Source organism: Anarhichas minor, unplaced genomic scaffold (genome assembly GCF_050575085.1).
Source record: "Anarhichas minor isolate MPS153535 unplaced genomic scaffold, ASM5057508v1 ptg000027l, whole genome shotgun sequence".
Lineage (NCBI taxonomy): Eukaryota > Metazoa > Chordata > Actinopteri > Perciformes > Anarhichadidae > Anarhichas > Anarhichas minor.
This window is the reverse complement of record NW_027466473.1, coordinates 14,675,728-14,702,103: the sequence shown is the minus strand read 5'-3', so window position 1 is coordinate 14,702,103 and position 26,376 is coordinate 14,675,728. Positions and strand designations below refer to the sequence as shown.

Here is a 26,376-nt window from a genome sequence, read left to right as displayed (position 1 = left end):
TCCTTTGTTTTAGTCTCCACCAACTCCTGAGGGAATGAAATATCTGGCTCTTAAACTGCTAAATGCCCCTCTATGTTAACAGCGAGTCATTAACTATGTCTGGTGCTGAGCAGGTAGTGTATATTTGGATTTTAGAGCAGTTTTGCTGTGAGACTGAACCAAACATTAAATGCATGGGCCTTAAAAGCTAAACAATGAGCTGAAAGAATCTGAAACGCTTCATAAATCTGAGGGTAACTGCAGTCAGGTGGTGTTTCTCTGTCGGTCAACTATGAGTGAACTCTCTCACAAAGGTCATGTGATCCATTGTTGATTTCAAAATATTGATTTTTAAAGTTCTCTGAAACCTTCCATACTGACTTTTATCCTTTGGGAAACAGTAGCCAAACATAAACCTTCCATTATGTGTTTTATCTGTGTAACTTCCATTACTTTAGATCACCTTGAGCAACCAAAGTATTAAAAAGTAAACTGCAACAGTTTCTGTCTTATCAGTTTGTTTGTTCTTCATATAAGCTGTAACCATTAGAAGTCAAATGAGAAGTAGGCTAAACAGGATGATCCAGGCTGCATCGCTTCAGGCAGCGTAGAGTGATGGTTATTAAAATCCATTAAACAGCAGTTGAACTGTGTGATGTGACCCAATGAGTAGGTCAGGGAGTAGCAGATTATATTTAATAGAATTACAGTTTTTTGCTTGCAAAAAAAATCACAACTATAATCCTGAATAATTACTGCAACAATGCTGAGAGTCTCCAGTCATACTAGCAGCTCTTAACTGCTAACGTTAGCATGCTGACATGCTTGCAGTGATGATGCTAACATTTAGCAGGTAGGCCTATAATGTTAAACATATTCACCACTTTGGTTAAATGTGCATAAGCATGCTAACATTTGCTAATTGGCACAAGATAAATTAAAACGGTCCATAGAAACCCATCAAATAGAGATATTGTTGAGATATTTCAGTCTGGATCAAAATGGCCATCCAGCTGCTCGTGTACAAACACACCAGAGTAGAAATGCCTCTGATGAAATGACCAACAGCATTACTCTAAAACATTTCTGAGGAAGAAATGTACAGTAGACAATTTTAATTGTTAGTGAATGTTTCATAGAGAACATCTTTATGCGGACCCTAAGAAAACAAATACTCTTTTAGAGTAAAGAAAAAGAAGGGTTGTATTGTTTCGTAGTTTTAAATCAGTTTACTTTATAATTTTTATTGAAATGCTAAAAATTCAAGACTCATCCAACAACCAGTGTCAATGAATACTAAAATCCACAAATACCACAAATAAAAACATCAATTCCAACAAAATGTCTTTAGTAAATAAAAATGTTTTTTGATTTGTGTCCTTTACCAGAAAAACATAAACGATACAAAAATACAAGCACAGCAAAAGTATTAACAGGAGGTAAAGCCAAAAGGTGAGTTCTGCTATACCTCAGGAAAAAGGTTTTTCAGTGTGCACGATGCAGGATAAAGAATTGGTATTCGAGAGAAAGTAGGAAATTGTACTGTTTTTTGTTTGTTTTTTTCTTACAAAATGATACAATAGAGGATTAAATAAAGGCTCAACCACATCAGACATCAAGAGATAATCTTATCCATTTAGTTTGGAATATTTTCCAATCAAATGTAATACATCCATGCAATATCCTTTTTTCCGATGACAGTCAAATAATATTAAACTTGACCTCCATCTATCCTAAACATATGAAACGTGGTTCACAATGTTCCCTTTTCAAAGAACAGATAACACACAAAAAGACCAGCCAAATGAGAAAATGTTTAAAAAAAAATTGGACTTCATTCCAAGTTCAACAACAAAAGCGGAATATGTCCTTTGACCTCCAGAGCCGTCCGCAATGATGCGGACAGCGTAGAAACGCCGCCTGATAGTCCAGGGTTAACTTCATGTTCCCAGCCTCCTCTTAGGAAACAGTTTTTATTTGGTCGTTTCATCTGAAATCGCTTGGGATGTTTGAGTTTATGTCAAAAGTGTTGGTTCAGACGTACTGCTCTTTGGGAAAAGTGTACGCCGCCACTCCCGGGGGAGGAGAAGACAGACCTGGTACCGAGGGGTATTTAAAGATGGCAGTGGTGTGTAAAGGAGGAGACAAGGTGTTTTTTGGCGTGTTGGTGCCGCTGCTGGTCGCAGTGGTTGGTAGTGAGGAGTGGTAGGGGTGTTGGGGCAGAAATGACAGCTGAGGCTTGATGGGAGGGGAGTAGGGATCTGGGTAGTCCTCCTTGTTGCAGGCCAGTCTGTAGCTCACATAGTCTGCCGTGTTTGGAAGCTCTTCATAAAACCGACCTGAGTGCTGCGGAGAAATGAGAGACACATATTCAAGATCTACCCAAGTTAGAAACTGGTTGTAACAGATAGACTGTACATGCATGCATATCGTACATGTACTTTAAAGTTCAGCACTGTTCTGATGGGTTAGAACTGGCCAACACTGCAAATTCACATCCATGCAAAGCACTCTACAAACAAATCCTCTGATCACACAGATATCAATAAAATGAAGTGATTTTGCAAAACATTTTGCAATTGTTAATGCTGTTATGACCGAGCCCTTATGTAAGTTAATTATCATACAGTACGTAATATAGTACAGAGCTTCCAATAAGACCCACATAAAGAACAGTGTAACGATAGCGCTGAGTATCTACATGAATCAGGGCCGATCTCCAATAAGAGCAGCATAGAATATCGCTGCAAATGCGTTTCGTAGTAAATCTTTTTTTTTTATTGACTTCTCCCTTGCACTTCTGTTGGGGTGGGACAAATTAAACCTCTGTCATTCGTATTACCCTGAATTCAACCTGAGCAGAACTCTAATCAGCCGGAGTAATTGAGAGCACCTGTGTTGGTGTGCAGAGCGTTTGATATGACTGTTAGACACCAGACAGGAGTTTAAATTCAGAACAAATTATGGTTGAATCTTAAACTACTTTAATATTACCGAACATAGTAGGAAACAACACTAGATATATACTAACCGTATTCACAAAGGATCTTCAGAGTTTAGGAGCTGTTCACAAAGCTGCTAAAACTAACTTTTAATTAAGGAATAGAGAGAGGGGTGGTCAGTCTGGTTTCTATGGATGACATCGTGTTTTTGTGAGTGGACTCACTATGTCCACAGTGATTGTTTGACAGGTGACCGATCTGCGTCAGTGAATGTGAAATAAAATATTCATCAATACACAGGACCGTGAGGAACAAATTAAATACAATTTAGATAGAAAGATACTGTTGTTTTTCTGTTGAAGAGTAGCATTATGTTTTATTATTATCAGTTATCAATGACTGCACTAAGGCTTAGACCGCCTCAGCCAGCCAGTAGTAGCATTCATTATTTTCTCTATTATTACACAACATTGCAATTTAGTGTGGATCTGCCAAAGAAAAATACCCACCTCAATTTTACAAAATGTGAGGAAGATAAATTCTTCACTTTGTCACACTGGTAACTCTTTGAAAATGTGATAATTTAAGTACAAACAAAACCAATAGATTACCTGGATATCATCTGCTGGTCTTTTCCTTATCGGCTGCGACGGTTTTCTGGATGGAGAGTCAGTTCTGATCAAAGAGAATAAAAGTTAGACGATGAGGATGCAAAGCCTGTTGTGACGATGGAGATAAAACGGACTGTTTACGTACGAGGAGTTGCCTTTTCTACTTCTTATTTTGAGCACCAGGACGGTGATAGTAATGCCCATGAGAACTCCAGCAGCCAGTAATAAGGCGATTACGCTGATGACATCACCAGTTGCGATCTGCGGTAGAGGCTTTTCTACAGAGAAAACACACGCGGGAATTCAAACAAACACATTCCTTGTTTACAGTAGATTTGGGGGTACAGTAAGTGTCAAATCAAATGACCCCAGACTCCAGGTAAACATACCTATAATGTTGACCTCCAGAGAGCCCGACCGTGTCCCGATGCTGTTGGTTGCATCACACACATAGGTGCCCTGCATGTCATACGTGACCGGCCCTTTAAGGGTCAGGAGGTTGTCTCGGATGTCAGCATTGCTTGGTATGGAGCCATTAATCCTGCAGAACATACAGAAAACAAAGCTCAAGTTCAGAATCAAGAAATTCACACAAGTAGTGAAACATTTGGTCCATGTTTAAAACTTTTTGAACTCGTTGTGGTATTTATCCCATTTCCCACAAGATAGAATTAACAAAAGACAACAACAAAATGGTCTTACAGTTTGGGTGAACAAGCCACAAATTGCAACCTATCCATGTGTTACTGTTACAGTATACAGCCTATTCACACCTGTCAATCATAGAACAATAAGCCCATTGTATGTGCAGGAAGCCAACCATATCACAGATGTCTAGGAGCTTTCTGCAAACAATTCAGTGATAGAGGCAAAAAACAAATACAATTTTAAGTTAAAACAAACAATGGCAAGCAGGTGTGTTGTTTGCTGGTTTATTTGTATGGGGCATTGTATGGGCAAAGAAACGCAAAGTAGATTCTTGCTTAAGAAATAGCAAACAAAAGTTGCTGGAAAGGACAAACTCCAATATAATTCATCTAGAAAAACCTGATTTTGTTATATTTTCTTGTCCGTTTTAAGTAAATTTGAGTGAAACACAAAGTTGTACTCACAGTCTCCACTGATACAGAGAGACGGCTGGGTTGGCATCAGCTTGGCAGCTCAGCTGGACGTTCTCTCGGTTCAGGTACCAGTTTCCATCAAACCCATCCACTGAAACATCTGGCTCATCTGGTACCAACATATACGAATAACAGAAAATGAATAGCTTGTAATAGTGTTAATATTTTACATATAAAGTTATAGGCCTCATTCACCAACCGTTTTTTGGAATGTCTTCTTAAAATCTACTGAGTGCACATTTGAGTGCTGACATGTTTGTGCAAAATAATTGTTTCTTGCATTTTGATTATTTAATGTGAAGCAGAATCCATCAAGCATAGGATTGTTCACGGTAGTTCTGGTATTTACTTCCTTCAGAAGTACCTCCACTTCTGAACTATTGTAGTTTTTCTTTTACATTTGTAGTCCGGTGTTCCACCCTGTTTAACACTTTTGTTTCGGCGTTTCAGTTTCTGTGTGCGCACACAGCCGTGGGGCATTTACTGATTAGTGCAATTCAACTGGCATGTGCTTTCAATTTACGAGGACGATGGGATTCATCATCATAAGAACACAGGTACAAACAATGTTTGCGAACATGTCATGAATCTGACTTTTCTTAGGACTTTTTTCAAGAACAAATTAAAGAAAAAAGCCAATTGTTTTGTGTGAAAAAAAAGAGACTTACACTGAATGTCGAGGGTGACACTATCAGTGAAGACCTCCTCGTTGTAGGAGGTGACGCAGGTGAGCGTCTCCTTGTGTGTTTCTCTGCTGGGCACCGAAATATAGTCACTCTGAACAGTGAACGTCCCGTCTGAGTTCCTGTACTCTCGGGTGGTCACTTCTCCTGGCACCCTCGTCTCCCATCTGAGACACAGAGATACATCGATGTAGGCTGCTTTGTAGTGGGGTTTAAACAGCTAAGGCAGCTTAGTACACATGCTGTAGTAAAACTCCATAAAGGGAGGGTGAATTCAAGAGAGAAAATACTTCTTCCACTAAAGCACACACGCACCTGATGGTACCGGCTGGTTTTCCGTTGGCAGAGACGCAGGTGGCCACCGGTGTTTTCAGATTGGATGAACGAGCCACCAGCGTCGGTGTGGACAGACTCATCTGAGTTGTTGGCCGAACTGGGGGAATGAAGGTAAAAAACAAACATTTATGCAGTATTAGAATGTTTTCTAAGCATGATGGTAGCATAATGTTTAACTCACAACAGCTGCACGAGGTGCTGACAGGTAAAAGCTTTCACTTTGATTCTACAGTAAAAATGAACAGCAGTCAACAACCCCTCCTCTAAACAACAGTATAAGGTCAAGTATAAAGTCATCACAATCACAATTTACGCAATTTTAAAAGTGTGAAAGTTTATTCTTGACCTGGGAAACAGCAGTAGTTTGATAAAAAAAATAAATCCTAAAGTAGCTCCTTAAATTAAAACATTACTAAAGTGATGAAGTGTCATTCAAAACCTTAAATGAGATACTTAGACATTTTTGGAAATAAGCTTATTTGCTATATTTGCCGAGGGTTAAATGAGAAGGTCTCAGTTCATTTAATTGGCACTCTGAAAAAAATATATTCAAAAAACTGCCAACAAGCACCTCTAAAACTCACAAATGAAAGCGTTATATCTTGAATGTTAAGTCAACTGTAATGTCACATTTAACGTCCTCCATCATTTGTGAGAAGGACAATCCACCTGTATTTCACTTCAGAATCACATAACCAAAAACCCGTCTCACCGTAGACAGTGAGGTTTACAGTGTTTTCTCGGTTCCCTGCGGGGAACGTGGTGTATTCACAGATGTAAGTGCACTCATCGGAGAGGCGGAGTGAGGAGAAGGTGATGGTGGTGTCTTCCAGAGTCGGAGTTCGCCGCTTCACTGCTGCATTCTTGAAGGTGACGCGGTCCCTGTATGGCGGGGCCACGGACACACCCAGGGAGGGATTGGCGATTGCCACGTTCTGCTTACTGCCGTTCACCAGCTTCTGCCATGTTACCTTGAGAAAGAAGAATGGATGAAATGGAAGAAGTGCATGATGAGGGAAGTGTGTCTGATATGAACCACAGACATCTGGAACTGTTCGTGGTCTTAGCCAATTAACTACATTGCATATTGCATATGAACATTTATTAAGGGATGAATATCAAACTTGCGTTTGTCATTGTGAAGCAGTAATGCAGTTCAGAAAAGGGACTCTTCCTTATTTTAATGCCTCACTGAAATGATAATTACTTCTTCGACAGCTAGAAATCAATGGAAATCAAACCAAGTAGTAATAAATATAGTTAATTGGCTAAAACAGGCAAAACTGCTGGAATGATCCCTAAAATTGATTCTAGAAGAAAAACTTTCTGATGCTTTTGAATGTGGCCTCTGTTTAGAGAGACTGTCTGATTTTTATTTAAGGTTAAGGCACAACATGTTTATGTACACTGAAATAGGCTGTAAATTATTTAAGTCACAGTTAGGGGGGTTCAGGTTTGGGTTGCTGAATACCTGAGAGACTTTGACAGGCGGGAAGCTGTTGATAAACCGACAGCGGAGATCCACCTTTGAGCCAACATACCCCCACCTCCCATCATCCATTTCAACAGTCTGGCCATTTATTCCTGAAGGAGAAACACAAGAGGTAAAGAAATTTAAAAAATGCTTTCACTTATGCTGGGTATACGCACGTCGCACACACAAATACACACATGTTGGCAGCATCAGACATGCATGGTCTAAGGCGCTGTTCACAGTCAGCACAGCATGTTGAGCTGATAGAGTGAGCTGAGCTGTCAAAAGTGATAGATTTCAGCAGCATGAGAGGTGAATTGAGGTCAAAGGTTGTGGATTAGACTGAGGTATAAATAAGCACGATTTGTTTGGCTACTGTTCACTGACTTACTGATCCCCTTCAACAAATCCACAGCATGTACACCCACTTCTTAAACATGCACGAGTCACATGTGTTTACTTGTGTAAACTGTAAGTAACATCGTGTTTAATCCGATAGCTTCATAAAGAATACATGTACTGTTATTCATGGTGCAGGATGAAGAGCAGTGGTGGTACATTGGACTAAACAACTCAGAACAATGGCTGCTCTCATTCTCATACATACATGATTAAACACCCCCACACACACCCACACACAACCACACCCACACACACACACGCACACAGAAACCTTTCATTCTAAATATCCATCATTGTATCTCAATCACTTTGATTAAAATATCAAACGTTTTACAGTCAATATGTCTTTATCATTGCTCACTTTTTTTTTATTACGAAACACTTTTAAATTGAAAAACGTCATATTTATTTCGTGGCACAATTCAAACGGGGTAAAACACACATGTGCTTATCGTCGTTGACTACTGTATGTATTTTTTCCAAAATAATGTCCCATGAAGAACATCAAAATGGAAGGGACTTCACCTCTCTATAACAAACGTACACATTACCTTCACAAAGAAGATGCTCATGTGACTTTTAGGATATATTTTACATCCCCTTTGATAAAACAATGTCACTCCAAAGTAGGCATCTTATTGGAGTCACGCAACATGGAATGAAAGACAATGGGTCGCAAATATACGTAATATGTGAGTGACAAAGCAACACAATGATGGCCACTACAAACAATGACACAATAAATGTCTTTATTGAAACAGCCATTTCTGACTTTACTGTAAAGTCTGGCGAGAGTTCAGTCAGCTGGTCACTTTTAACTGGACTGGAAATGTTACTACATGAACACAGATCTGGATTAGACAGTGTGAGTGTAACCCATACCCAGGGGTCATTTTTACATTTGACATATTGTGTTTTTAAAGAAGCAGATACAACGAGGCACTATAGTTCACGGTTCATCATGTAATCCAATATTTCCATGTTATTAATGGAGGGATATTGATCGGTTCATCAAAGTTCAAAAACACCCAGGGCTGAAAGCATCAAAACTAAAGCTGTTCACCAGGAAGTAATGCTTTAACCATAAACTGTTGGCATCCTAATATTTCTGTCAGAGCTGTGTGGACTTTTATCATCAGAAAGTATACCAGTAGCAAATAAATTGTATATTTATATAAAATATGAATTTGTTTTTGTGGTAATGAGGTTTGTTGAACTTCATTTGCACTGAAATCAAGCAGGTCAGTGCACTTTTTCTTCTGACATTTTGAATCTAGAAATCTCATGTTCTGTTGTAGTTGAGCATAATCTGGACATACTTATCTGTCCATTGCTTTTCTTGTTTTGTTTTCCGGGGTATTGCGGGAATATTTGAAGTAGTCTCAAACTTACATGCCTTTTCCTGGCGCAGTAGAGTTGAACAATTTTGTGACGGCACTCCTAAGAAAATGCCCCAAACTGACAAATGTTAACGTTTAAGTGACGGATTTGTTGGTGGCCGGAATGCATGTAATGTTGGCGCCATGTTTTGAAAAGGAAGAGGAATGTGTGAAATAAAAAAAAACAATATCTCTGGTTCTGCTGTATTTATTTTGGTCATTTTCGTTTTTTAATCTGTCTATCGTGAGTCCAACAATAGAAGTGCAATGTTCAATGTGAAGTAGTCAGACGATGAAATGATAGATTTTGCTATTTAATTTGGATAGCTTGTAAAAAAGCCCTGACAACAACACCTTAACCTACAGTATATGTTTCCACTATTACAATCGTTTCTATCCATGAGCTGTCTATCACTGTCTGTACAACCAACAGTCTCTCGACTGACAAAGCTTAATGTGTCACGAGGGGTCAATTCTCCGTCCAATCCTGTTCTCTGTGTACCCGATACCCCTCGACCACAATGTTTCTTTATATCTTTTATCATCATTAGGTTGATGACACAGTTATAGCTCTCATTAAATCCCAATGACTATGTGAAACTAGACAAAACTGCGTTAGTGCAATAAATAAACTTAAAGTTTTCTGCAGCATAAATATAAGAAATGCATAATTGGCCCAGATATTGTTAATATATGCAGATTTACTCAAAAATCTAGGCCTCCCTCTGAATTCTGAGTGTCATGGGAAATAATCTCTTCGGTCCAGATTCTGTTCAGTAAAGCAACACAACAATGCTTCTCCTTCATTCTTAAGCTTAGAATAAAAAAAGCCATGCTTTTACCACATCACGGCTCGTAACACCTGATTCATCTACTTGGTCAACTCCAACTGGTCCAGGTCTCCGCAGCAAGACTTTTCACAGGACCAAGACTACATTACATTGATCCTGTCAACTGCCTACCAATAAGTAACGTTTGATATTTTAGATTTTAGTATTAAAATACAGGTTATTCCAATACCAGGGCCCTCTCTACTTAAGAACCTTTGGAACTGCCGTCTTTAAATAAATACACTAGAGAGAGACAGAGAAGAAGTCTGCAAAAATGTTGAAGAGAGCAACAAGTTCATTTAGATTCTGATCTGTAGATTATGGGATGTATTGTAAGAAACGGCTTCATATTCCTGAATGACATAAGAAAATCCTTCAATAATGAGCCGAATAAAGGTCAACCACTGACTGAACAGAAAGCTAATAAGCTCTGAAATACAGTGAAGAATCGAGGTCTTTGCAAATTCTCAAATCTCTCTTTAAACTAGGAGAGATCAGCAATCAGAAATCAGCAATATTCTCAAAAGACTGTACAAAAGACTGTACTTTTAAAATTACAATAAATTAAAAGTGTTTTACTTGAAGCTGTCTTTTAGTTCTGACAAAAGTAAACAGAACACTATAGATAATTCAGTTTATTCTGTGCAGCTTGAATGTCACTCTGCGCTGTTAAAACTGCAAAAACATTGCTTTGCTGCCACCTGCAACATTTGAGAGAACAAGTTGATGATTTTGCTGGTTTCAAAGGTTACACTGAGCTATAAAAGTATTCAACAAAGAAATTCAAATTCAACTGATGGAAGACTTTATTATGACATTTATTCTAAATTTATTTTTTAAACACAACATGCACAGATTTGCGGAGAAAAGGCAGAGCATGTCAGTGCCATCACCTGAAAGACGAAAACACGAAAACAAAGCCTCAATTAGATTAAGATGATTAGAAAATGTATTAATTCCCTACTTTAATAGATTAGTTTAGGCTCGTCTTATAATATGAATCTGTACAAAAAGCATTTTATATGCAAAATCGTCTTTGGTATAAACGCAACATTTGTGCAAGTTGTATGCATGCAAACATGCTAAAGCTTAGAAGTATACAGATAGACCTCTAAGGACCCATCTGCGCTGCTGACATCATTCATCTAAAAGATGACATCACATGATGTGAAGTACAATCTGAGCCTCGTTTTTTTTTTTTATTAATACGTTTAATAGTTTTGTATTAGAGCTGGGGTTCACTTTTATAAATCATTGTGTGTGTTTGTGTGGGTCGTTGGGAGGGTAGAAGGCCAGTGTGAGTAGATTACAGCATTTAGGATATTAAAGTGCATCTGCATCATAGTCCATTCACTGCTATACATACGGACAGCTCACTATTACAAAATGTTTTTGTGGAAATAATATTCGGTCCTGATAAATGTTTGTTTATGTTTTTAAACCTCCATGCCTTTGAGAAAGACCTTTCTTAACCTTTTCATCAGTATTACATCGTCATACATTGTCATTTAAAACATGTTTTTTCTAATAATAACTAAATGTTTCATAGGAGTCTGTTGTTAATGTATGATTCTGACTTTGCCACAATACTTCATAAATACTTAATGTGAATCAAGTTCAATTTTAGAATTTAACTGAGAGAAGATTTGCTGTTTCGAGGATGTGTCTGTGAGCCTTTTATTTTATTTGTTTTGCAATTTTTTTGCAATTTGCTGATAAGCAATCTTTCAAACTGCCGTTACTAAAACAAGAGATGGATGAAATGTATTCGGATATCTATGAAAGGAATAGTTTCACATTTTGGTAAAAATTCTGAAAAGACGTATGAACGGTATATTTGAAGTTACAGCCAGCGTCTGTTAGCTTAGTTTAGCACAGAGACTGGAATCAGCCTATCTCAGTCCAACATTAACAAAACCTGCATATCATCATTAGATTGTCTTGAGATTGGTATGAGAAGGTTTGTGGTGGATTAACGGCCCATCCTCCACCTTCTATCCACAGATAATACGAGGAAACATAAAAGCATGCTCAGTAAACACAGATAAACCACAAGTCCTTAATACACAAGCACACACATACATGTATCCCTGAGAGTCCCCCTTACAGAGCTCATGGTCCTGAGCTGATTAAAGGGCTTTAGGTGAGAACAGAACACACATAGAGCGAACCTCTCTGACACAAAGACACACATCCTTTCATATCTCGTTGGTCCCACATCTCTCCCACCTTCCTCTTTTCCGCTGTGTCCATTGACATTCTTCTATTGTTTAGACGATGGGAAATGACCTCAGCCCTCATGACAATAAACTATAAACAGCAGCACACTGGCAAGAGACGACCATGGGAACGTATAGCAAAACAATAGCATTATTGTTTCACACCATGCAAAAACAGCAAGAGCATCACAACGTGGTGCTGGGCTTTTTGTTCATATCCTGAGTGGACATCCTCCATCTTTCTTCATCATTCTCATGACATGACGAGCCATTTTAACCTTTTCTTGTATGTGTGAGAGTTCAACAGAGAGACAGTGGATGGTTTTGCTGTAGGCTTTTTGGTAAAGAGTTTACAGATGCACCTATAAAAAAGATATGATAATTGTTTTATTTAACTTCTATTTAAGCAGGAAAGCGTTGTGGCCACTGATACATATATATATATAAAAGATTTCACCCTGAAACTACCTAAATGGCACCTTAACAACTGTGAATGAAACTAAAACTAATGCCAACATGCTGATGTTAAGTAAGCAAACTACGTTCACTATAGTTTGCTCATTAGCACTCACACCATTTACAGCTGAGGCTGATGGGAAAGTTGTTAGTTTTCAGGCTTTTAGTCAAAATTATCTCTTAATTAGCAGCCACAGCCTTTAGACTGATTTAAGGCTTTTTAAACGTATTCTTCAGCCAAACACGTGCAAATGTTTAAGAATATCAAAGTGGCAACTGTTTTGGCACATTGGCACCAAATCAGTATTTCAGTCATTTACAAATATAGACTAAAAATATGAGGCTGACGTTATTATTTGCAGTGGTGCTAAAAATAAAGATCATTCCATTAAACTGCACTGTTTCAAGGCTGAACAAACTTTACCTTCAGCAATTAGAAGGCCACAGATACGAAAAAAGCTGAACTCATGCGACCGACGAGAAAATGAAAAACCACAGCGGGAGACAGACGAGGGCAGAGATCAACCGTTTAATCTTTAGGATTTCAAATCTGTGATTGATCGGGGATTACACACTGTTATTATGTCTTTGGCGTTGTGACTTAGTACAATGTAAGGGAAACTGAAGCACGGTGAAGACCAACTGACACACACAATGCTCAGATTAAAACCTTGCCTGAAAGTGACAGAGGCTCAGAGGTTTGTGATACGATTGTTTACCAGTTCCTGTTATTAGGCTTTTATTTCACAAGACACATATTCATCGCTCAAAACCATAAAATTGCAGTGAAAAACTTCACCAACAATGGAAACTGACTGTTGGATATCCACTTCGACAAATCATGTGTGCACCTCTCCATTTTTAAGTTCTTCTCTCATTTTCCACTAAATCGATTATAATCTCTCATTGTTTTTGATTGGGATCTCTCTGCGCATGCATGGGTACATGTGCATGTTTGTGTGGGTGTGTAATCTCTGCGGCACTGCAGGAACGTGGAGTGTGCACTTGGCCGGTGTTCAGCGGGCAGCTCACAGGATTATAATGACTGTTGCTGCTGCGTCTGTTTTGGGACATGAGAGGAGAATAAAAACCCAAGAGAGAGAGAGAGGAGATGGAGAGAAATAAACAAAATAAACAAAATGTCTGTGGATGAAGATCAACTGATTGAGAGACAACAAAGGGGGCGGAGAGACTTTAAATGGGCTAAATCTGGAGAGGGGGGTGCACAAAGAAGAGACAAACAGAAGAGGAAGAGGACAGAAGGGCTATGTGCTTGTGCTGGATTATTTTTGTGGAGTAGTGTCTGTGTGTTCCAGCTGCAGACAGTGGATTATCCAAAAATTCATGAGGATGCCTGTCTGTCAGTCTCACTGTCTTTTTTGCAGTGGAAGACTGCAAATTGATATGTGGAAACATGTCAGTGATTGCCTGTGGCAGCACTCGCATCTACCTGCTGGGGCACTCACTGACAGACTCTGAGTCTGCACCAGCCAGGAGAAGACGGACACACTGCAGCAACAGTCAGCCGGCTGGGACTTGGCAGCGATCATGTTGTTATACCCTTCCTGCTCCCTGTGTATCTCTAATCCACTGCTCTGTCCTTCAACAAGACAATCCCACACATGGCATGGTCTCACACTCAGAAATAACACATACACACATGTATGCTCACCAGCAAATTACTGCTCAACTTTAGCACAGGCGGGGGGGGGGGGTTTACAACTGACTGAGTGAAAATAGCAATCACAGCAGATGTCACAGCCGCTAAACACATCCATATGCTGCCACAATCGCTTTTGTCATTACGTAATATGTATACCATCACCCCACTTTTATTACACAGACATAAGTCTGATGGTGCATGTTTGCCCCCCCCCTCCCCGGCCGGAGTGTGATTACACAGCTGCACCTGTTACACTGAGGCAAGAGTTACAGTCATTCAAACACACACACAAACACACACACACATATAACACTGTAAGATGAGGGGATGCCATCTGCAGGGGCGGCCACATCTTAGTGTGATTACGCCAGTGCACCTGCTGAAGGCGAGTTTAGTTTGACAACTGTGTAGGACTCACTGAAAAATGCAAGAGCCTGCTTTGACTTCTGCACTGATCGGGAGTAAAAGTCATATAGTTTCAGAGATTAAATAATTTGGGTATGAAGGCTCCTCAAACTAGAACAGTAGCACTGAATTAAGCAAAATGGGTTGTGAGATGCTGACATGAAAATGAATGAACCTCCTGTACAGTATATTGAAAAAATTAACTTAACTTTAAAAATCCTGAAAAAATCATCAGGCACCTTATACGGGGTTTATAAATTGTAGCTAATAGCTTTTAGTTATTATTCATCAATCATTAATTTATACTTCACAGATCAGTTGTAATAATAAGATCTTGAGTTATAAGGTTGCAGACATCATAACTTGGCAACCCAAATGTTTTTCTTATTAATGGTGTGCAAGAGATTTATTAAACAACAGTAAATGATTGTTAATTGATGTTAATCATTAATTAATTCATCAATTACAACATACATACACTATTTATTAAGAGTGGCGAATCAGAAAGTGGCGACCTTGTTACTTCAGCCAACTGTACTTAAATGAAAAAAAGTATTTCAATGAATACTTGTATAATGTATGTAACACTAATGTAAAATGGACATAAGACACCATTAACACTGTACATTCGTAATAAAAAATATGTTATCAAAATAAAAGCCTAAATCTAAATACAATATAACTGCCATGCTCATAAGCAGGTTACAGAGGGTTATGAAGCAACCACCAATTTAAACTACAACAATTGTGTTTTTATAACTATTATGCTCTGACTTCTACTATTAATTGGTCGATCTCTTCGCTGAGTGTAACGTGAACTCCTTCTTTGTGATTGGTTAAGATTGGATACAGATACATCAATCATGTCTTTTCACCTGGATTCACATATCACATCACAATTATTAAACAGGTGTTGAGAAAAGCAGAGCAGCCTACCTGGAATAACACAAGTAGTTATCAGGAATACCCAAAATCCAGTGCTGTCCATGCCCAGACCACCGTTGCCAGCTTCTCGCTGTGGTTAAGTTCCCAGTGTGCACTTGTTTTACGCCTCCTGCCTCCCGGACTGAGCGCACGGCAGCAGGTTCGGCTTCAGGTCTGTCTGTCAGGAGTCCAGTCAGGTCTCCATGTATGCGACAAGCACACACTCCTCTAATTCACGAACAAATATGTCTCAAACTTAAGTCCACACACCCAGTGTCACTTTTTCTTTCTCACACTCTAATGCCGACTTCCCTAATGAAGCAGCAGTCTGTGTCTGGCTGAAGCTCCGCGGGGATAAAAGCAGCTTAACGCGTGGGCAGATTATTTCGGAGATAGCCTTCCCCCAGTGCCGACCGACAGCTATCCTTCACTGTGTGAGGGCTGAGTTGCGCAAACCGCCGGCCGTCTAGTGTGCATAGAGGGGGGGAAAGGCGCATTTAGTCTATTTAAAATGAACACACTCAATAGATGCAATTAGGGGCCCAGACAGGGACGTAGATACAGGAGTTAGGTCCCAGTGACTGTAGACCCCCCCCCCCCCCACACCATGGTGTTGAACTGGTGCTACCTCCCACCATTGACTCCGAGCTATAGAAGATATTATGAAATGAGAAAAAAAATGTGTGCAAGATTTAATAAACTTGGTGATTTAAAATTTCTGATTGGTGCTTTTGACATAGAGGCTAATGTATATTTTGCCTTTTTCACAGAGGGCAGCAAACGCTTCTGGCACAGCATATTCAGTTTGTGGAAAATTTGAAGAATACAAAAACCCTATTTGCTCAAGACTAGTATGACCAGGGGACCTCATATGATTTAAAAATGACCTCCCTCGTCTGTGTCGCACAGCGCTTAGGCACGGGATAAATGTCTGTATTTTACTCAAATTTACCGACATTATTCTCCAGCTAAGATGGCTCTAAGTAATATCCGCTTACATTAAAACTATTCTACTATTTAATATTACAAATGTTATTCTATTCTATTATGCCTTCTTATGTTTATATAATACTCACAAAGCCAGGTGTGAATGAGCCTCCATGCTGATGAGCCTCCTGAATTTGCAAATATTACAAATTACTAGAGGTCCCTAATACTAGTCCTGTGTGAATAAGGCTTAAGAAGACATTTATGAAGCTCTCCACATCCCTGAGTTTAATGAACTGTATGATATACATGTGAAATAGTCAGGAGGCTATCCTTTAAAATATGTTTAAGGGATCTCACAATAACACAACATTGTGTCTAACAGCCAAGACCCAAATTACAGTATATATCTCAGCCCCAAATCAGAATAAAAACATATTGAATCCATCAATCCTAATGAGCATTTACATGGATGAAGAATAATAACTAGAAGGTGATAAATTATACTAAGAGCACAAATCAGTAAAGACAACATTAAGTGAGTATGCTGTAAGAGTTTGACATTCATATACACTGAAAAACACCAGTGAAATTACATTATTGCAAAATGGTGAGATCCTATAGCCTGCATCTCCAGGGGTTAGGGGATTTGAAGAGGAGGCGAACACTGTGGGCAGGCGTGAAATAAAAAGGGAAACTGTGAATTTGCGGAACGCAGTGGGGGAAGGAGGGAAGAGTCTGAGGCTTTGTCTGAATGCACCTGCAGATGAAGAAGATGATATAGTCCATGACACGTCTGTCTGATAAGCTACAGAGAAATGTGTTCAGGGCAGCATTCATTTTCCACACAAACATGTTGCTAATGCAAAATAGATGCATGTATATGAGCATAATTCATATGAAACATGGTTGTAATATCACTGGGGATCAGGGGAAGCAATGCTGTTATAGTACGCCACACAATATTCTTTATATTTATAATAAACTGAATAATTTAGCTGTTTGTCGAGGGAAGGATTACGGTTATTACGCTTTTAGACAATATTGAATAAAACAAGCCTACTGTGCTACCACTCCTTATTGCTGCAGTTCTTTACATTTGTCTCAGCCAAAATTAAAACTTTTCAAACATTACTATGTAACATAATACGTTCATCTCATGCACTCAAAAATGGAGTTGTTCTCCCTTTTTGTGTAGGTTTCAGTAGGTTAGTCATTCAGGCCACAGACTGATTGAATGTGAGCAATCCACTGCGTTATACTCTATAACAAATAACCTGTCCAGATGTTGTCTGCCTCCTGCACAGAGCATTCTGGGCACGGTGCAGTGCTCTGCGACTAGGGCTGAACAATTTCGAAAAAGTAGCTATTATTTTGACTGATATCACCATTTCGTTATGATTTGTGATATTAGAAATAATTATCATTTTCAAATAATTATTCACATATTCATTATGGTGTGATTTTTTTTTCTGGGGTGTGAAACAAATATGTTTTCTTAAGTCTGTAGAATGTGATGTGTAGGCCAGGACATATCTGCAGCACGACAACATTTCATTTGAAATGGTATTTTCACACACATTTTGCTTTTAACAAATGTTCTGCCTCCTGCGATTTGAACATTGCATTCGACTATATTGCAGTTTTGATAACATTTTGATTAATTGTGCAGCCCTAATTATAAAGTGTTGCTGGACTTTTGTTAGAAAATGCACGAAAAAAAAGGAGTAATTGTTTTTGTAAGATATCATATGAACCATAATATGAGGATATGTTGAGGGAGTAAATAAATATTCCTAGGAATACCTACAAAATGTTCCACTTTATTCAGACATTACTTTTTTGTAGCGTTTAGCTCTCTCACTTTCAAAAAAGTGGATTGATTTTGGTCGTATTCCTCCACATAAAGCAACCGCTGAACTTCTCGTGAACTACCACTGGCACCTTGTGACGCATGCTGCAAATCTGCATCCTACTTTCTTTGTGAAATTCCTATCATTGGCCTCAGGGTGGAAACACTGAGCCATTTTACATGAGTCATTTGGTATGACAGAGCTAGAAATTTCTAGGTCACAAATTCTCCCAGTGATGCATGTTTGTACTGTGCAAACGGGATGTCAATAAATTTACATATCTCTTTATATTCTCTTCAAAAAAGAATGTAGTCGAGAGTTGTGTGATTGTTAAACAGGGCGCGTTACAATAACCACTCTAATCTCAGTGGAAGGTATTTATAATGTATAAGAGTAGCTTTTAAAGTGGAAACGTGAGGGAAGGAGATGCGGGGGGAAATCAGTTACAGGAGTGGAGCTCCAGAAATGAGACAAAGGTGAGGAGAGGACCAGAGGTCATAAGATGTTGTTGGTGAAAATGATGATGCTGACAGAGTTTTGCAGCCCTCCCGCTGTCCTCCGTCAGGCACTGCAGAGGAGCAAGACGAATCAGCGTTCTCTGGTCCGCCCTCGTCCCTCCCACTCGCTCCCTCCACCTCTCTGTTTTGCTCCCACCTCGTCTCAGAAGTATGATGCTCTGCAGTGCTGCACACTGAAGCCATCAGCTGTTTATCCCCGAGTCCGACAAGAGCACGCAGGCAGGAGCTGCTACATCATCCAGCCCTGACAGGAGGTAAGACTCCTCACAGATGTTCAGCCGCACCTCGGGGAATAGATATGAGCGCTAGTGTCGTATCAAGGAGACAAGGAATATGCTAGAACATTTAGGTACGCATGGCATGATGACAGAAAATACCCACGTGCAGTGATGTGTAAACATTAGTCTATAACTTAACATTAAAAACTCGTTATGTAATATTAGAATTTGGATGTCGATAAATGCAAAAGTGTGTCAAGGGTATTGGGAAAATGTGAGGAATAGTATAACAAGCAAGCAGTAAAGCAGGACAGAGAAAACATCTGTGCCCTCTTTCACTTTGAATCACGTCCAGTCATTGGATTGGGCCACAGGTGGGCTCAGATCAAGTTCTGGAGGCAACTAGAGGACATTTAAAGCCGTTTAGATCAGATCATCTGAACAGTGTTTGCCCAAAAGACATTTTTGCTGGACCAAAATATTTTGTAATTCTGTATTAGTTTCCATTTGTATCTTTTTGTCCTTTTTTTTTTTGTCTCCGTACATGAGATTACAGTAAATAATATCATGACCTCAACCAGACTGACCTAATAACCGCCTGGAGAGCACAAGCTGCTGGATGAGAAGCATTGTTTTTAATGGTTCATAACTCAATTTGGCGTGTTAATGCAACACAACAAAGTGTTTACGTTTTGTTTCTTATAAATGCTTTTTGTAATTTGCTTTTCTCTTTTTTTTTTCAAAGTTGGATGGATGCTTTTCCATCATGATCAAGTCTCTGTTTGTGTTTGGAGTGCTGGGAGGTGAGAATTACTTATTTAATATTTCTTCTCTTATCGGAGACTTTCACTTCTGTGAAAAAGGTTTATAATGTATTAGATATATCTCTCAACACTCTCATCCCCTCTGTGTTTCCCATATGCTCTTTTGTGATTTGCCCCAGTGTTGCTGATCCCAGCCAAGTGCGATCTGATATCTGTGTGTGTTGAAGACGACAATGACCTGAGAGTTGACTGCACGATCAAGGCCAAGCCCAACAAGATCAACAGCTATGAGTTCTCTTGGTCCTCAGGAACCAAAGAGTTCCTCATTAACACCAATGTGTCCGGTTCATCAGCAGAGAGCAAGTTCAAAGACAAAAGCTACGTGGAGGAGCTGGAGCCTGACGGTTACAGAATGACCCTGACCGGCTTCACAGACAAACTCCCACACAACACCACCTACATGTGCAATGTATCTGGGGAGACTGCCAGAGTCGATGTGGAGAGAGGTAGGTGGATTGTGTGTGTGTGGATCTGAGGTGGTGAGCATGAGAATGAGTGAGTGGGAGACGCGTTAAAGAGGATTTTGACAACTGTTTGCTCCCCACTTTTCTTCCTCTGCAGATCAACTTGTCCCGTGTTCAGCTGTGAGCGTATTTCTGAAGAGCTCCTGCTCCTGGATCGTTTGTCTTCTGCTCTTCGTCTATCAAACACACAGCTAAAAAAAAAAAAAGACATGCAAGCTTGTGCTGGCTTACTCATATCTAACCACGCATCTGTCGACATCAAACATCAATCAAAAACACCCACATTTTCAATAGCTTGCAACCATGTCTCTCTTTCTTTTGTTTTCCTCCCAAGAGCACTGAAACAGTATTGAAATGTTTCTTTGACCAGAAAGAATGAAGATGACTCAACAGAAAAGTTTAGAGATGTGCTTTTTGCTGCTGAGGCACACACAGCTGTATGTGTATAAATACACAGAGTAACTTGGCATGGAAATATTACTTTGTAAGCTGCATTTGTTTTCAATAAAGAGATGCTATTTAAAGATAAATAATTTGTTGTGAATTCAGTGTTCTTAATAGTGGGACAGAACTGGGACACAGATGGAAATAATAAGATCTGAGAGGGGAGGTCAATTGTGGGAATTTATTTGGAGATTCAAATCTTCAGATGTTTCGTGTATATAACGACCTCTCTCTCTCTCAATCTCTCTCACCCTACTTTCCCTTTTTTGTTTATATTGTAAGAAGGAGCGACTTTTTGCGAATTCATCTGGACGGACTGCCCTGGTCAGTTGGTGTTTTAGAAGAACACTATATCGAAAAGAATGTACAAAACAGACCAAAAACAAATAAATAAAGTAACAAAGAGGCTACAGGGACCTGAGGCTCTCTAACACGTGTCCTCCACTGAGTGCAGTCTGATACACACACACAAACACACATAGTCACCATGAATGGTCAAATTTTGAATACAACCAGTAATTTCAAAACGCACACACAAAGACGATTGGCAAAGATGATTGATCAGGATCAGTCTGGGGCCTCTTACGGAGTAAAAACGGAGTAGTGTGGACAGGGCATTATGCCCTGTCCACACTACTCCATTTTTACTCCGTATTTGCTACGTTTACACTGAGCGGCCACACTACGCCGGAGTTTTGGAGCACCCTAAACGGAGGGATCTGAAAACTCCGCCGAGGTTGGAGGTATTTGAGAACTCCGGGGTTGCGTTTGCGTGTGGACGGTCGGATACGGATGTGCTTAGAAAAAATTACGCCCACACCCGTGTTCGCTACTGGATTGGTTCTTGGCAACCATGACGTCTCTGTCCCTGATTCGGTTAGAGGGTGAATTAAAATAAAATAATAAGAAAAAAAAGATCCATGTTCCGCGGTTTAAAACAATAAACTAACAGACCGTCGGTATAAGTTTATCTCTTTAAAAAATATATTTTTAGAACGTGCCGGAGAGAAAGGAGAAGCACGTCACAAAATAAACAAAAAAACTATAACTTGATGCTCTCACTAATACTGCTACTAATACTAATACTACTGCAGCTACTATTACTACCACTACTATTACTACGACTGCTCCTACTACTACCACTTTAGTATTGCTACTGATACTACTACTACTCCTTTCACTACTGTTGCAACTAATACTACTAAAACTACTACTGCTACAAATGCAAGTCCTGCTGCTGCTGATACCCTGCTGCTACCTCTACTACTGCTGCTACTGCTATAATTACTACTCTTGCTACTCCTACGACTTCCTTACTACTACCTATATTACTAATTTTACTATTTTGACAGTAAACCAGTTTTCTGGCAATGAATTGCAGCTCTTACCTTTTTTAGATACTGCAGTTCAGCTTCCAACTCTGCCAATTTTACAATTCAACTACCAGGTTTTTGAGGAGTACAGTTCATAGCTTTGAGGCATAACATTTATTTTGAGGAAAGTCAACTCACATTTCCGAATGTTAAGCAATGTTTGCAATTGGTTTCAGCTGTCAGCATTCCCACACATTTTCTGCAGGAAATGCAATTGAGAAATTTCTAGTTCTTCTACTATTTCTTCCATACCTTATTTTGATTTCTAACTATTTCTGCATACTTTCAGTTACAGAAACTGTTCGACTATCCAAATACTCAGCTCTTTTAGGACATGTATGCTTTACCTTGTACTTTATGAAATATTAAGCTTTTTCACTTTTTTAACAATGGACAAAATCCTCGAATCCTCTTAATTTATTATGGGAATGCTGATGTTGAATCCATGATGTTGTCATTTAAAATCAGGTTAAAGTGAGATTATTCGCCTTTAGCAATTTGCCATTCTTGACCCTCGGTGCTAACCGTAGTTTCCGACAACATAACGATGGCCGCTTCAACCAGCAGTGAAGTACCAGAACTATCTAAAGCTGAGTACCTAAAACGTTATTTATCTGCTGACGAAGATGACAAGAAGTCAAAAGGGAAACTTAAAAAGAAACGTCGTAAACTTCCTGAGAAAGGGTGAGTCGACGGGGACGTTTTGATCCAGCTCTTGTGTGTGTGTTAGCTGCTAAACTAGCAGAGGAAGCTAGCTTGTACTTCTTGTTTATGAATGAAACGTGCGTGTACTTAACTCACTTTTACTTCTCTTGTTCAAGACTTAAAATAGTCGACGATGACATAGACTGGAAACAGATGGTCATAGAGGAAAATGAGATTGAAGAGGACGAAGAGGAAGCTCCAGTGGTGAGAATTAAATCGTTATCTGACGTTAGCTGGCTAGCCAGTGCCCATTCATTCACATGGAGTTATTAGCTTCTTCTTTGTAACTGTTGCACCTTAAGAAATACTCTCATTGTATAACGTTACATGCATTTCTGTAATTTTCTTATCACGGGGTGGTAATAAGGTTTGTAATAAATATCCAAATAAAATCACAGCGATTTTAATATTACTTAAAATCGCTTATTTTGTCGACCAACAGTCAGATATAAATACATTCAATTTTGGAAAATCAAGGCATGCCATCAATTGCCATACATTGATGCTAAAACCAGACCCCCTCATTAATTTGCAACACTAACTATAATTATCTCATACAAGCAGAGGTATTAAAGAGATGGCTACCATGCATGGCAGAAATCTATCATGGTTGTCAAATATTCACCAAACCCTCCTCTGGAAATGTCATCTGTTGTGTTTGTCTGCTTAGATCGCTGAGATGATTGACGATCGACCAGAAGACGTGAAACAGCTGGAAGCCTTCAGAACTAGCAATAGATGGAAAGTAATTGGAGGTAATTGCTATTTGTGAATGTAGTAAAGTGTTGTTGTTGTTTTTTTTGTCTGAACAAGCTCGTTAACTTTGAGTCTCCGATCCTAATAGCTGACGAAAATGAAGATGTGGAAGGTGTGGAAGACGTGGAAGGTGTGGAAGGCAGCGACCTTCAACATCCAGAGCCTGTGGCATCAAGCAGGAGTCGCCATGACTCTCCAGACACATCCCCCCCTAGGAGAAGTCGCCATGACTCTCCAGGGGTGTCACCTCCTAGGTCAGGGAAAAGTAAAGATGAGAAAGGTAATGAGAAACCAACAACCAGAGGACCTTCCAACATTTGTACGGTGTAAATTACCATATTTCTTCATGGAAATACATTGGAAAGATACCTATTGAGTTGGCTAGTTGATCCATCAGTACTTTTGTTCAAGTGTTTAGTTGTACAAACACTTCACTAAACAATTCATTATTTCTTTTTCAGATTTATCCCCTACCAGAAGACAGCCCATTAAAAATCGTTCACCTAATTCTCAACGGTCACCACTGGCAAAGAGGGCTCAGAACAGGCACGATTCAGACGTAGACCAGTCACCTCCACGGAAAAAGCCACTAAAGGGAGAAGCTTCAGACTCCGACCAATCTCCTCCAAGGAGGCAGTCGAAAACAAAACAAGGCTCTGATTCCGACCAGTCGCCACCCAGGAGGCGGCCACGAAGTGAAAAGAACCCGGATGAAGATCTGTCACCACCTCGTAGGCCCGGCCAGTCACAGGTGAGCAAAAAGAAGTTCAAAGAGTGAGATGAAATCTTATTTTGCCTAAAATTGCTGTGTTTATGCAATATCCAATTGATCAGTCCCACGGTGTACTTCCTGTTTTCTTCTCAGGGTCCGAGAATGCTTTCTGGCGGGAAGGCAGGTCTGGTTTCTGTCGATATTTTAAGGAGGGAGAAGGAGGAGAACCGTCGCAGAGAAAGACACAACCAGCCACTGGAAGGTTGGCTTTTCTTTTTCCTTCACAGCTGTTGACTACAGAGCTCACAGGACTTTCCATCTCATATTCTAGACATGACTCGTGCCTACTCCAAATGTCTTTGACCGTAGTTGTGATTTGTTCTTTTAAGTTGGATGATGCAGTCCTCATTCAGATGACATTTTTATACCTATTTTTCCTGCTATTGCTAGATGCATCCCGAAATGCCCAGACGGTGTTCCGAGACAAGAGTGGTAAAAAGAGGGATTTAGAAACTGAGAGAGAAGAAAAGAAGAGAAAAGCCGGTGAAAAAGCAGCAAAGGACGAGAAATACGCTCAGTGGGGTAAAGGGTAAGTGTGCATTCATTCAGTTTCACACATCAGAGAATGCTACAGTGTGCTTGGGATCACACATTGATTTGAAATGTTTTGTGTGCTGATTTGTTTCCATGATTTAACCTCGACGTGTGTTTATAGGTTGGCCCAGGGCCAGATGCATCAGCAGAAACTTGAGGATGCAGTTCATGAAGCCCAGAAGCCTCTGGCACGTCAACGCGATGACGAGGACCTTGACCGCATGTTGAGAGAGCAACAAAGGGATGGAGATCCGATGGCTGCCATGCTCAGACGGAAAAAGGACCGCAGTACGGCACAAGGTGAAATATGTCTCCCTTTTTCCTGAGTTGACTGATGCAAAATGGTTTCTACCACATCTATTATACTGTAAATCATCTTAATTTTGTTTTGCAGACAAACCTCGATATAAAGGCCCACCCCCACCACCAAACCGCTTCAATATTCTACCAGGCTATCGCTGGGATGGAGTTGACAGGTTGTGTGTGTGTGTGTGTGTGTGTGTGTGTGTGTGTGTGTGTGTGTGTGTGTGTGTGTGTGTAAAAGTTTGTAGTTCATACTATTCACTTGTAATACAGTTGCCTTAGTATGTGTACAATAATTATGATGACAATTCGGCCTCTACATTAAATTGAACATGGCGGGGAGCTTTTATTGGAGATGTGCTCTGGTCCATCAAATCGAAGATGAAGTCGATGGTGTGATTGCAGATATAACAGTAGAATTTGATGTGTGTGTGTGTCTTACAGGTCAAATGGTTTTGAACAGAAACGCTACTCTCGAATGGCAGATAAGAAAGCCGTCCAGGAGGAAGCCTATAAATGGAGCGTGGAGGACATGTAATGGCAACAGGAAACTGATGGATCAGGAGCGGAGTTGAAGAGCAGGACGGCTCATCCATAGAATTAAGCAGAATATCTAAACAATGATGTTAAAGAAACTGCAGATTAGACAAACAAAACCCATACTTTGAAATAGACAGGACGATTGTGTTCACTTTTCAAAGCTGTTTGATAATGTACAGGGGACTTCAGACTATAACAAAGGGGTTAAACATAATTGTACATAGCAGTGAAGTGACATCTTTATTATTTTGTAATAATTGAGTCAATGTGGAGCCAAAACCGATGTTTTTCACTGTTTTATTAAATAATGTTTTTGTAAAGAACTGCCTTTGTCACATGTGTTCACATAGAGCAATGACATTCAGTCGTTCAGTCATTTCATATTATGGAGCTGTATATTATGAAGTACTGAAGTATTTCACACTGAGGACATTTAAACATATGTTACATAGTAAATGGACCTTTAGTGAGGATGGTTTTGTCAAAGTACTGTTTCAATGTCATTAATGAACTCAGTGCTTTACTTTTAAGCCAATATGAACACGTACTTAAACTGCTATGGATGAAATCATACCTGCTACTGAGCTCACATCTCAGAAGATCAATCTCATGACAAGTGACCAAGCCTTGATTTGGGAGATTTTAGTAAATAGTAAAGCCTTTTAAATTTCAGTATGTCTATAAGATGTAATATATTGGTTGTGCCAATATTTTAAAGTAC

General features: G+C 39.6%; 3 protein-coding genes across 3 annotated transcripts; 2 read left to right on the top strand and 1 right to left on the bottom strand.

The window, feature by feature from the left end:
* Positions 1 to 2,013: 2,013 nt before the first annotated feature.
* Positions 2,014 to 15,488, bottom strand: nectin1a (nectin cell adhesion molecule 1a). The gene is made up of 10 exons (XM_076102555.1): positions 15,437 to 15,488; positions 7,144 to 7,256; positions 6,385 to 6,643; positions 5,652 to 5,769; positions 5,322 to 5,503; positions 4,645 to 4,762; positions 3,922 to 4,073; positions 3,678 to 3,810; positions 3,533 to 3,596; positions 2,014 to 2,325 (listed from the first exon to the last, which is right to left on the bottom strand). The coding sequence occupies exons 1-10, from the start codon at positions 15,486 to 15,488 to the stop codon at positions 2,014 to 2,016; spliced, it is 1,503 nt and encodes a 500-aa protein (XP_075958670.1).
* A 4,218-nt stretch (positions 15,489 to 19,706) lies between these two features.
* Positions 19,707 to 20,423, top strand: LOC142959944 (uncharacterized). Its single transcript, XM_076101465.1, has 3 exons — positions 19,707 to 19,743; positions 19,884 to 20,210; positions 20,326 to 20,423. The coding sequence occupies exons 1-3, from the start codon at positions 19,707 to 19,709 to the stop codon at positions 20,421 to 20,423; spliced, it is 462 nt and encodes a 153-aa protein (XP_075957580.1).
* Positions 20,424 to 22,580: 2,157 nt separating this feature from the next.
* On the top strand, positions 22,581 to 25,978 carry bud13 (BUD13 homolog). The gene is made up of 10 exons (XM_076102189.1): positions 22,581 to 22,729; positions 22,867 to 22,954; positions 23,421 to 23,505; positions 23,595 to 23,786; positions 23,968 to 24,257; positions 24,372 to 24,480; positions 24,669 to 24,807; positions 24,934 to 25,112; positions 25,207 to 25,288; positions 25,560 to 25,978. Exons 1-10 carry the CDS (start codon positions 22,593 to 22,595, stop codon positions 25,651 to 25,653), a joined length of 1,395 nt encoding a protein of 464 aa, XP_075958304.1. The 5' UTR covers positions 22,581 to 22,592; the 3' UTR covers positions 25,654 to 25,978.
* The last annotated feature ends 398 nt before the right edge of the window (positions 25,979 to 26,376 follow it).

What these genes read in the sequence shown, in the direction of transcription:
- LOC142959944 (XM_076101465.1), top strand. Translation starts at nt 19,707, where the DNA reads ATGATCAAGTCTCTGTTTGTGTTTGGAGTGCTGGGAG. An exon ending in TGTGTTTGGAGTGCTGGGAG is followed by an intron (nt 19,744 to 19,883) that starts GTGAGAATTACT and finishes GATTTGCCCCAG; the next exon opens with TGTTGCTGATCCCAGCCAAG. An exon ending in CAGAGTCGATGTGGAGAGAG is followed by an intron (nt 20,211 to 20,325) that starts GTAGGTGGATTG and finishes CTTCCTCTGCAG; the next exon opens with ATCAACTTGTCCCGTGTTCA.
- bud13 (XM_076102189.1), top strand. Translation starts at nt 22,593, where the DNA reads ATGGCCGCTTCAACCAGCAGTGAAGTACCAGAACTATCTAAAGCTGAG. An exon ending in CGTAAACTTCCTGAGAAAGG is followed by an intron (nt 22,730 to 22,866) that starts GTGAGTCGACGG and finishes CTCTTGTTCAAG; the next exon opens with ACTTAAAATAGTCGACGATG. An exon ending in GAAAAGTAAAGATGAGAAAG is followed by an intron (nt 23,787 to 23,967) that starts GTAATGAGAAAC and finishes TTTCTTTTTCAG; the next exon opens with ATTTATCCCCTACCAGAAGA.
- nectin1a (XM_076102555.1), bottom strand. Translation starts at nt 15,488, where the DNA reads ATGGACAGCACTGGATTTTGGGTATTCCTGATAACTACTTGTGTTATT. An exon ending in TCTGGAGGTCAACATTATAG is followed by an intron (nt 3,811 to 3,921) that starts GTATGTTTACCT and finishes TTTTCTCTGTAG; the next exon opens with AAAAGCCTCTACCGCAGATC. An exon ending in AGTAGAAAAGGCAACTCCTC is followed by an intron (nt 3,597 to 3,677) that starts GTACGTAAACAG and finishes CTCTTTGATCAG; the next exon opens with AACTGACTCTCCATCCAGAA.